Genomic DNA, 12,152 nt, shown 5'->3' on the forward strand with positions numbered 1-12,152 from the left:
TTGACTTGAGAATTTTGTTATAATTGGGATTTGTCACCAAATTTCCAAAGGAAGAGTTTGTTATGTTTTTAATATTATCAAATTCAATATAAAAACATGTTTGTTGTAAGTTTTAAGTATAAGGTTAAGTCGTGCAAAAGTTGATTCAAAACATGAGAATTCTAGTTTGTATCTGTTATTAAACATAAACCTAGTCGGCGTAGAACAATTATAACTTTTGATTTAAACATCAGATTGAGACAAACTCGATGGCTTTGGAAAGCTAATTTAAAATTATACAACTTTCTATTTCATGAACATTTTCAAATTCCAATTTTTATTTGGTCAAAACGAGTTGTCAATAGAAAATTGGAAATATGGATAGAATAGCTCGTTTGCTAGCTCCTCCGGACAAATTCTTGGCAATGCTACTCATTTGGAAAGCAAGTCCAGATGATCTACCAAACGAAGTTTGATAGTGTTGGTCATTTGCAAGTAGGTCCAAATGCGCTGCTTGAGAAAGCTGTGAACCCCTGTGAAACCCTAGTTAGGTTCTAACAAGCTCAATTATAGTTCCAGACCCCAACTTAAAAACTGCTATATTTGATAAAATAACTTTGAAATTTTAAGGCTATTTTGCCAAGTTTATTTAAAGGCTTTTTGGAGGACTATTTTTCAAGAGAAAATGAGAATTATTTTTAGAGAATAAAAAGCATATTTCTTCATTTGCTAAGAGATACATTTATGTTTTATACTTACAATTGCATCATTCTTAAAGTTTATGTTTAAATCACACAAAGACCATAAAAAGCCTTTAGCCAATAGAGTTATAAGATTGCAAGTGGAAGCTCGAGAGAAGAATTAGTCAGAGGTTTCGGAGTTACTACATTAGAAATAATCAGGTTGTTTACTTGGTAAAAGGGAGTGTTGGTTACAAAGGTTTTGCAAGAGAGGACTTATTTTAATTGAATCAATCTATTTAGTGGTGAATTTCTTAAGTTTGGCTGTCCCATAGTAGTTTTACTTTTGAAGAGTATTTTAAACAGTTCACTTTATTACCAAAATTTGTGTTAATTGTTTCAATGCTATACTTATTTATCTTATTTATCTTAACATTGAGATATTCATTGTTTAACAACTCGCAATGTTTGAATTAGTACTTTTCGATTTCTTTTGCTTTCTGGATTCTGTTATTAGGGTCTTCTAGTGTTTGGGTTGTGAATTTTGGCTAGATTTGAATTATTTTTTGGTTAGATTTTTGGTTTTGCTTGTGGATCTGGACGGGTTGTGGGTTTTAATCCAATGGATGTCATGATTTTCGGATTCTAGCTCTTTTATTGGAGCTTGTGATGCTTTATTTGCTTAAGAGAATTGGAGTTTTTACTCCCTAGAGAGAAAACTTGCATTGTAAAGAAAGATTGAATGATTTTTGTAACAAATTGACATTCATAAAATAAAAAGGAAATTACAGAACAGAGATAAAGCTAAAACAAACTTAGACAAAAAGCTAAAAGCTAAAAGCAAGCTTAGATAGAATAACCCATTCCAGATAGACCACTAGTACCTCAATGAAGGTGAAAGAAAAGGCCACCTGCGAGTGCAGCTAATGAAAGCCGCAGAGCAATATAATGGATACTATCATCAGGATTACAAATACCCCTATCAAAAATCTAAACAGGCTTCCTATGAAGTAGTAGAGATTTAGATGAAAATGAACAATGGAAAAAATGTTTCCTTCAGAGGCAGTGAGTTTGAAGTCCAACTGGTTAGGATTAACAAAAACCCCATTCAGAGTCTAGGGTTGGCAAAACGAGTTCGCGTGTCGGGTTCGTGTCCAACCCGTTTACGACACGACACATTTAGCTAAATGTGTCGAACACCCAAACCCAAAAACAACACGTTTTCTAAACGGGTAACATGACACGACGCATGTAACCCGTTTAGATAAACGTATCATGTTGGGTTGACAGGACACAGCCCGTAAACACGACACGTTTAGGAGCTAATAGGTTTCGACCTAACCCGTGAACATGTTTAAAGTCATTTAATTTATTTTTTTTATTTATTTTATAAGTAGTCATTTTAATTTTTATAGCCTAAATAAAATGGTAAATTCCCAGCAACCAAGCAACAAATACAACGTGGTCAAACGTGGCTGAGAGTGAGGGAGAAAGAAATGAGAAAGTTTAGGATTTACAAATTAGAGATACAAAAAATTAAAATAAAAAAAAATATAATAATATATATATATACGGGTCAAACGTGTCGACTTGTGAACTCGCAGGTTGGACACGACCCGACACGTTATGACTCGAACCCGTTTAGCCTTAACCCTAACCCTAAACCCTAAACCCTAATTCAGACAGACTACTAGCATCTCAAAGAACTGAAGAAAAACCTAAAATTCTGTATCGTGTTCTAGTTGGATTCGAGTGTCACGGGTTAAACTGTCAGCCCTAATTCAGATAGACCACTAGCACCTCAAAGAACTGGAGAGAAACCAAAAAAAAAAACAAAAAAAAAAGGTCCACTTCACAGACAAAGAGTCTGAAGCCCAACTGAATCAGGTTAAACACTAAGCAACATGCCAAGAGAAAATTACTTAAAGTTACACAAATAATAAGAAAAACTCAAAAAAAAAAAACAGCGGCTACGATGGAGGAAGGCGTCGTAGGGGGGGGGGGGAAGGGGGAAGTTGCTCGGCCCGTGGGACCCACGTGCCGGCGCGTTAGATCCACTTGCAGGAGTGTGTAGTTTACGCACTGGCGCGTGGCGGTCAATTGGGCCACAGAGAGCTTCGCCAAAAAGTAGGGACACCAGTGATGATGGAGGAGGGGCGCGTTTCTGGCTGGGACTGATGGAGAGAAGGAGATTAGGCTTTCAGAAAGCCAATCTTCAATACTACATAAATCCAGCCGGCAAAGCGAAGGAGAAGACGATCCATGGCAAGGGTGAAGCGGGAGGAGACGATCTATTGCGGCTACTGTTTCGTGATGGTTAAGGATAAATCGTCATAGACTATAAATAGATCTAGAGAAAATTCTAGAGAAAAATAAGTTCTCTCATGAAGAGAGAATCTCAAAAGGAAAAGGAGCAAAAAAATGAAAAGGGGGTGGAAGGAGCTCCTCAAGCTTTTTCGATTGTGCTGGAGACAGGAGAGAGAAAAGAAAATTTTCGTACTGGGCTTGGGGATGATATTAGTTTTTTTGACATTGTAGAAAGATTGAATGTTAGATGTTTTTAAAAAGTGACGATCTAAAATAGAAATTGTGGATCTATGTGGTTGGTCGGACAAATTGGTTTTTCTATTTTTATATATTTTTGCAAAGCCTTGTTTATTTGTATAGATCTTTTGCATTTCCTTCTTAATACCCTCTTTGAATATTTAGCCTAAGTGGGGAAGAAAAAAACATTGTCTTGTACTTGCATCACCTATTAAAAATTGAATTTAGTATCTAGAAGCACCAAATCCACAACTAAAATGATGAGAGATAAAGTATGTATTTCCAACTATTTGGCGCACGAATTCAGTACTTCTCTAAGATTATTACATGCCAATCCATATAGAATTCAAATAATAATCGTGAAACATGAAGCCCGTGAACAGCCTTATTTAGTAACATAAGACAAAGAATTTCCAAAATGCTCTGATGTTACGGGCGTGTGACATTCCCGGCAGCCAAACACAGGCCACAGCATTTTTTTTTTTCCCATTCAGTCGGAGTGAACCCGCGCACGTTTAGACACGCGCCCCCTGCTGCAAACCAAACCGCGACCTAACTCGGGCGGTTCTCCGTACGTTAGCACGTGTCAAAAGCAAAATAATCCTACTCCCACAAGCGGGTTCGGTTTTGGAAAAGAAGGAAGAAAGTTCAGAAGGAACAGAATTTCTTTTTTTTTTTTTCTTGTTTTTTTTTTTTTTTTATTTTTTTTATAATTTTTTGTTTTTTGGGTCCGTCCGTCTGACGGGGACGTTATGTTTCGAAAGAGCGTCTAAGTTCTCTTCATGTAACCCCCGCGGGACCCACCTCCCCCACCTTGTCCTTCTCTCCCTCCCTTTTAGTTCTCTCTTCCTCCCACGAAACAACGGCGCGGACAAGTTTACAATACAGCGTCTCTCTCTCTCTCTCTCTCTCTCTCTCTCTCTCTCCCTCTCCCTCTCTCGAAAGCGTTCTTCTTCTTTTTTTTTTCTTCTTTTTCTTTTTTCCTATAAATAGATAGCTGAGGGCGTTGGTAACAAAGAAAAAAAGAAAGTCCCTTTGAGTGGCTTTTTTTTTTTTTTTTGATATGTGCTTTGCGCTTCAAGGCCGAGTGCCTTTTCTTACGTTTTAATCCAATGGAAGAGGAGGAGGTGGTGGTGGAGGGGGTGGAGAGTTGCTGACATGTTTAAAGCAACGGTGGGGGTTCGGTGCTGTGAGCTGATTTTTCTTGGTGATGAGGAGGTCAGAAAGGATTGGGGTTAATGGGCAGCGGTGTTAGAGGCTGTGCATGTCGGGGGGGTGGAGAAGGATAAAGATCTGAAGCTAGCCATGATTGGAAAGTCTGGAGTGGTGGGTTTTGTGTTGTGGGTGTGGCTCTTCAGGTACGCTTTCTTCTTTCGGCCTACATTTCTGGGTTTTTTTTCCAGGTTTTTGGGTTGTAAAGTTGGTGGGTGTTTCTCAGATTTTTTTAATGATTTTTCTTTCTTGCGGGTTTTGTTTTTATTTCTTTGCTGGGAGGGTCTTTGGCTTGGCTTTGCTTTGATTTTTTGGTGTATTATTTTGGTTGAGGAAAAATGTCGTCATCTTCAACCCTGTGCTATTCGTGAATTTTATTATAGGATAAAATAGTTATATTTGGTTGATTAAGTACAAACTTTAGTGAAAGAGAATTTGAGCTAAATCGTTAGGATTGGAAAAATAAATAATTTGTACTTTCTTTTTGGCTGGCTGGTGTGTTAGATCTTAAAGCATTGGATTTAAAGTTGTCAGATTTTAAATAAGCTTCCTATTTTGTTGAAAACATGTTCTCTTACAGGAAATGAGAATTGAAGATTGGGATTTGGAAGTGCTATAATTGTCGTTTCGGAAGTCTGTTCTGTACTGGGGTCTGGAAGATTCGAACTTTAGTGTTATGTGGATTGGAGAAACTGTAATTTGGATGCAATGTTAAAGGCATTGGCATCTGGGCTGTTGATTTCACTGATTATTATATCGGTATCTGCGGCCGATAATGGATTTCACCGATGTAATTGCGAGGATGAGGGTAGCTTATGGAGCGTTGAGAGCATTCTGGAGTGCCAGAAAGTGAGTGATTTCTTGATCGCTGTGGCCTACTTCTCGATCCCTATTGAGCTTCTTTACTTTATTAGCTGCTCGAACGTCCCCTTCAAATGGGTTCTCCTTCAATTCATTGCCTTCATTGTTCTGTGCGGATTGACCCATTTGCTCAATGGCTGGACTTATGGTCCGCACCCATTTCAGCTAATGCTGGCTCTCACGGTTTTCAAGATTCTCACTGCTTTGGTCTCATGTGCCACTGCTATAACACTTATCACTCTCATCCCTTTGCTTCTCAAAGTGAAGGTGAGGGAATTCATGTTGAAGAAGAAGACGTGGGATCTTGGACGAGAGGTTGGAATTATAATGAAACAGAAAGAAGCTGGATTGCATGTTCGGATGCTTACACAAGAGATTCGGAAATCGCTTGATAGGCATACAATTTTGGACACGACCCTGGCGGAGCTATCTGAAACTTTGGGTTTGCAGAACTGTGCAGTTTGGATGCCTAATGAGAATAAAACAGAGATGAACCTGACCCATGAGGCTTATGGGAGGAAATATTCAGAAACCTATTATTCTTCTATACCGATTTCTGATCCTGACGTTGCAAGGATCAAGCAGATTGAGGAAGTGAATATTCTTAGCCCCGATTCAGCACTTGCTGCTGCAAGCAGTGGAGATTCAGGTGAACCAGGATCGGTGGCTGCAATTCGAATGCCAATGCTTCGGGTTTCCAATTTCAAAGGGGGAACTCCTGAGATTAGAGAGACTTGTTATGCAATATTGGTTTTGGTTCTTCCAAGTGGACCACCTAGGTCTTGGAGCAGCCAGGAACTTGAGATAATTGAGGTCGTTGCTGATCAGGTGGCTGTGGCTCTTTCCCATGCTGCACTTCTTGAAGAGTCCCAGCTTATGAGAGAGAAGTTGGAAGAGCGAAATCGAGCCTTGCAACAGGAAAAGATGAATGCTATGATGGCAAGCCAGGCAAGAAACTCCTTTCAAAAGGTAATGAGTGATGGAATGAGGAGGCCAATGCACTCAATTTTGGGTTTGCTTTCGATGATGCAGGATGAGAATATGAGTAGTGAACAACAAACTATTGTTGACACAATGGTGAGGGCCAGCAATGTTCTATCAACTTTGGTAAATGATGTGATGGACAATTCTAGGAAAGATAGTGGAAGATTTCCATTAGAGATGAGATCATTTCGCTTGCATTCCATGATAAGAGAAGCAGCTTGCCTAGCAAAGTGCTTGTGTGTATATAAGGGCTTTGGCTTTGTAATTGAGGTTGAGAAGTCACTGCCTGATAATGTAATGGGTGATGAAAGAAGGGTTTTTCAGGTGATTTTGCACATGGTTGGGAACCTGTTGAATGGAAACAATGAAGGGGGATCTGTAATGCTCCGAGTTTTGTCTGAGAGTCTAAGTCAGGGAAGGAATGATCAAAGATGGCCAACCTGGAGACATATTTCCTCTGATGGGGATGTGTATATTAGATTTGAGATTGCGATAAACAACAGTAGTTCTCAGTCGGAGAGTGCAATTTCAATTGCACAGCCTGGTGGTTGGAGGTACACTAGCGATGGACTTGAGGAGAGCAAGAGCTTCAGCATTTGCAAAAAGCTAGTGCAGGTGAGAATGAATAAATTGTGTGCGTGCTGTAAGACTTGGAAACATTAGGATTATGGTGCTAGACTCTTTATTTTCTCATTAATAGAATACTTAAAACAAAAGATAATTGTGAAGATAGGTTCTGCATGAAAATAATTGCTAATACACAAAGTTAATGGAATGTGAAAATAGTAGTTTTGCTTTGGTCCTTCGAGAATTGGTCCTAGTTAATTATAAAAATTGAGGATACTTTGTGTTTTAAAACATATTAGCCATTCTTATAGGGTAGAATGTTTCTTGATTGACCACATGGAAATGATAAGGCCTGAAGCTACTTTGGTTACTATGGTACTTCCAATTCACATGTTTTCTCAGTGTAGAAAAATTTCTTGTTTGGCTTGGATCAGCTGTAGCTGGCTAAAGGCATTGATTCTCCTCATTTTGCACATTCTGCAAGTGTTTTGAGAACGACTTAGTTTCCCTTTATGTGTGACCTATTGGATCAGATTTCAGCCGAGTGTTGCTCGTTTTATAGTTTTTGAAATATGGGAGAAACACAGAGACCATTGCCACGATTGTTCAAATTGTAAAGTTACTCTCTATATTTGCATTATTACAAGATGCATTATGACATACACCGTCTTATTCATATTTTTGTAAGTTAATATATCTCACAGCTTGAGAAAGGGCTGCTGATTGTTTCTGGTTTTGGATGAAATTCACTTATTCATCCAGTGCTGTTTTAGTTTGTTTCAGGAGTTTATCCATTTTTAACTTCAAAAATTGTTGAAGCAACCATATAGCTCTGACAATAGTCTTTTTCTTGTTTTTTAAACAAATTCTTATATTTATATCAGACCACTTATATATTGTTGCAGATGATGCAAGGGAACATATGGGTGGTCCCTAACCATCAAGGTCTTGCTCAAAGCATGGGGCTTGTTCTTCGGTTTCAACTCCGACCATCCATTGCGATAGCCATCTCAGAATCTGGAGAATCTTCAGAGCACACACATTCTAACTCTCTTTTCAGAGGCGTACAAGTTTTATTAGTTGATGATGACAACGTAAACAGGGCCGTGACGCGAAGGCTACTTGAAAAACTAGGCTGCACTGTCACTTCTGTTTCTTCTGGATTTGAATGCCTCAGTGCTATTGGCCCATCAGGTTCTTCTTTCCAAATCGTTCTTTTGGATCTTCAGATGCCTGAGTTGGATGGGTTTGAAGTTGCAATGAGAATTCGGAAGTACCGTAGCCATAGTTGGCCACTGATCATTGCCTTAACAGCAAGTGCTGATGAAGATGTGTGGGAAAGATGCATGCATATTGGAATGAATGGAATCATTCGGAAACCAGTTCTTTTGCAAGGTATTGCCAGTGAGCTTAGAAGAGTCCTGATACAAGCAAACAAAGTTGTATGATGAGTCTGATGACACGGGCTGTAAAAGTTTCAGTACTGCAGCATTCAGGATTCTATCACATCCTTTCGGGGGCTCTTGATTAACTAAGCGAATGACATTATTTGGCTCCCCAAATACCCCACCAAGCTTCCAGATGTTATACACACAACATTCAGTCAAAATGCTATACAAAATTAGGTCACTTCTTTTACCTTCATGTTCTTTGACTTTTGTTATAATTGCGTAGATAGTTCAGATCTGATCATAGGTAATTAAAATTATCTCCTTTACACCCTTCTAAGTAGTAAAAAAATATCTGCATGGAGGAAACTGTGTAAAGTTGATTTGCAGGTTTTTCATACAAGTGGTGTAACAGCTAGGTGACATTGTCGTACAATGACTTGAATAGAGATAGAACGTTAGGAAATTTAAGGATGCCTGTTTGGGGCATCTAAAAATGAAGGGGAAAGCACATTTACCTCTCTTAACTACCAACAAATTTGCAATATTCTCTCCCATCTTTCAATTTTTGCAATCTCTCCCCCAATCTTTCATTGGGATTGTAATGTTCTCCTTTTGCACCCAAAATTACAAATATTATTCTGATAAAAAAAAAAAATTCAGAAAAATGCAAACAAAAAATTCAGGAAAAATCAAATTTTCCTGAATTTTTTTGTTTTTTGTTTTTTTGTCCTTTTTTTTAACTAAATTTCTTTTATCATGAGTATTTTGTCATTTTGGGAAGCAAAAGGGGGCATTGCAACTTAGATAGTAGATTGAGTGACATTGCAAATTTGTTAGTAGTTAGAGAGATTGAATGTAGTTTTCCCAAAAATGAATCATGCTTCATCTTAAAAGTGTGTCTTTTTGTTGCTCTTGTGTGACGATAATAAGGTTGTAAATTGAATTTACAAAAACGAATTAGGGTGCTTTCCTTGAAAATGACAATTGTCATAGGGACCTATCATTTGTAATGTTCAATTCATCGTCACTCATAATAAGCACTATATATGTGCATTGTGCAACATCATGAAAACACAGGACAATTTTTTTATAACAATCCATTAGCATATTAGTAATTACTAAAAGAACATCCAAGGGCATTGTTACCAATTGTTGTGTTTATATATGTCCTTTTCCTTTGTAGAAATCATTTGTCTGAATATTAGTAATACAAATGCTATAGTAAAACCATCAATTTCATTGACATTGTTGCTTAATGTGTTCTTTGCATGTCTCATTGTCTTTCCGCTTTTCATCACACCCTTATTCTATTGGGATAGTGTGGTGGCGCCCATCGGCGTTTGAATATATTTATTTTTTATTTTAACAAGGGCTGATTTAATGATTGATGGACACTGTCACATCAACCCAGTGAAATGAGAGTTGGATGTAAGTGTAGTATGTATCATTATCCTATCTTTTCACATAAGAGTAATGTTATATATTATACTCTCATCTCACTAGAATGATGTTGGAGTAGAATGATGTTGGAGTTGATGTGGCATTGTCATATTAATCTAGTGGGATCTCGTTTGAGATAGTACTAGTGAACTCTGATTAATATTATTCCTTGTTTGTATTCACATACAAATATATACCTATATGTATATATACATACTTATTTATATGTATATAGATATAGATAAAGAAAGCATATTATGTAAGGGTGAGTCTGCTTCTGCATCCCCTTCCATACAATCTACAAATGAGAGAGTATGGGTCAATTTTATATATCTTCGTAATGGTTACTTGTTTGGAACCCATGCATGAATCTTAGTTAGTAGTACGTGTATATATAGACTTCCTTTTTGTTTAGCAATCCTATCACGTGGAGCCGTGGACCCTTTACATATGCAACTTGGCTTACGAAACAGCAACTTTGATTTAATAAATTATTCATCAAATCCTTGTATTTTATTTGGAGAACTTGACGTTTAGATACTTTGCTCGACTGTTGACTAATTCTCTCTCTGTATATATATATATATATATAAATATCATATTCTTCTCATTTTGCATCCGTCGCTTTTGCCAAACAGTCGCGACAAGGTTTATAGGAAAAGTGGTATTAGGTACTGGTGGCTCTCACTGTAAATCATTTGGTTGGTGAAATTCTTGTCAACATTATGCGATAGATCTGAGGCATATCACTCTCAACGGATCCTGCCCACCACCCACTTATTATTCTTCCCTCATTAATCCAATGGGCGTTAAATGTTTATCTCCCCAACCATACTTTCTTCATTCAAACTCCTTTTCAAAATTGCATGTCTTGCCAAAAAAAACACACCAATTCCTCCCAAAAACACCTCAACTTTTTCATTCCTTTAAGTTATTTTTGTAACAATAGCAACAGTTAAAACACAACTAACCATCAAAACCAAGTACACTTTGAACTCGTCTAGATCGATTCACGTGTGAATAATAATAGTTAAATCTTATGGAATACCAAATTTGGAGGATGTTCTTCCCATTAACTCAACATTCTCATTTGCCTCAACAAATTTACTCTTTATTTTATTTACTTAATTACTTTTTCAGAATATCTACATTCGACTTAACATTTTAGCCATTTATTTTCACTGTTCTATTTAGATTTTTTTTTTTTTTTTTTTCTAAGGATTTCTTTATTCATTCCTTAAAAGGACCAGCAAAATCAACATTTGGCGAGTGTACTATTCATGCTCACCAAACACTTCAGCAATTTGGTGGAGTAGATGCTGAGAATGTTAGACCCATTTTAATCATTTGGGTTATAAGGAATGCTAAGCTTACAAAATATTTTACAAAAGACTTATTACCGAAGCTTCCACTTATTTCCGAACCCTCAACACCGGAGTTTCTAGAACCGACCAAGATAGTGACTTAGATGATTTTATCAATGTGTATTTTGTAAAGAAAATGAAATTATTTGGTGTACAGAGTTATTTTATTTTTGTATTGTTTTAAGCTAAAATATCTACTTCCTATTGGAGGGTACAAACCATCAAAACCAAACACAAATCAAACTGGCCTAGTAGTCGGCGCATAGAGACAATGCACTAGATAGTGCCAATTATGTAAAGTGAGCCTCCACCATGCATAATTGAAAATTATCAAGAGGTGATGTCTCTTGGGAAGCAAAACTTGAGGGGGTGGGAAAAAAATAAAAAAACGAAAACGATTTGATGTGTGTTCCATGAGGGGTGATGGGCCTCAAATTCAATCAGGCAACTTTGTCCAGCAAGTTTATTGCCTGTAAACATCCACTTTTCTTCGATAAAAACTAATAAAGTACAATTTTTCTTTGGGTTTTGTTTTATCTGATGACTGAGCGTTGTGCCAGGGGCTCTGCATCCGATATTTAATTAGGACTCTTTCATTCATGCATTGGGTTGCATAAAGTGAATCTAGCTAGAGTCCTTTTATTTATTTAATATATTTTTATTCTTTCTTTTTTCAGCTTAATCTATAGCCACTTGAGTGAGAGAGAGAGAGAGAGAGAGCTCAAACCCTCTTGGTATTAGTTTAATGTAAACTAAAAAGTTTGTGTCAAAGAGCTCTGTATGTTGAAAAAGTATGACAGGAAAGATCTACAGCTCCATGGGGTTGCGTGTTAAGATTGGCAAGTATTTCAAGAAGCTCTGTGACGTGAAGATTAAACAAAATTACATCAGGAGTAACCCTGAAAATAATGGTAATTACTTTATTTACGTATTTAATATTTATTGTTATTATTTTTTTGCCCTTGTAGCAGATCCTGCTCTTGTCCCAATATGGGGAATCTTAAGAGAAAGGTTGCTGAATTGAGTAATTTGGAGATTCCTGTTTAAATAAATGTGTTGGTGATAAATTAATGATGTAGAATACCAGGATTAGGCATAACCCATGGCGTTAAGAAAAAGGTGGGAACTGG

The 12,152-nt window shown here is 37.2% G+C and overlaps 1 protein-coding gene across 1 annotated transcript; it reads left to right on the forward strand.

Moving 5' to 3' along the window:
- The first annotated feature begins 4,094 nt into the window (after positions 1-4,094).
- On the forward strand, positions 4,095-8,465 carry LOC132178696 (ethylene receptor 2). Its single transcript, XM_059591203.2, has 3 exons — positions 4,095-4,561; positions 4,996-6,875; positions 7,733-8,465. Exons 2-3 carry the CDS (start codon positions 5,124-5,126, stop codon positions 8,273-8,275), a joined length of 2,295 nt encoding a protein of 764 aa, XP_059447186.1. The 5' UTR covers positions 4,095-4,561; positions 4,996-5,123; the 3' UTR covers positions 8,276-8,465.
- The last annotated feature ends 3,687 nt before the right edge of the window (positions 8,466-12,152 follow it).

The sequence above is a fragment of the Corylus avellana genome, chromosome 4, assembly GCF_965113065.1.
Source record: "Corylus avellana chromosome 4, dhCorAvel1.hap1.2, whole genome shotgun sequence".
NCBI lineage: Eukaryota > Viridiplantae > Streptophyta > Magnoliopsida > Fagales > Betulaceae > Corylus > Corylus avellana.

What these genes read in the sequence shown, in the direction of transcription:
- LOC132178696 (XM_059591203.2), top strand. Translation starts at nt 5,124, where the DNA reads ATGTTAAAGGCATTGGCATCTGGGCTGTTGATTTCACTGATTATTATA. An exon ending in TTTGCAAAAAGCTAGTGCAG is followed by an intron (nt 6,876 to 7,732) that starts GTGAGAATGAAT and finishes ATATTGTTGCAG; the next exon opens with ATGATGCAAGGGAACATATG.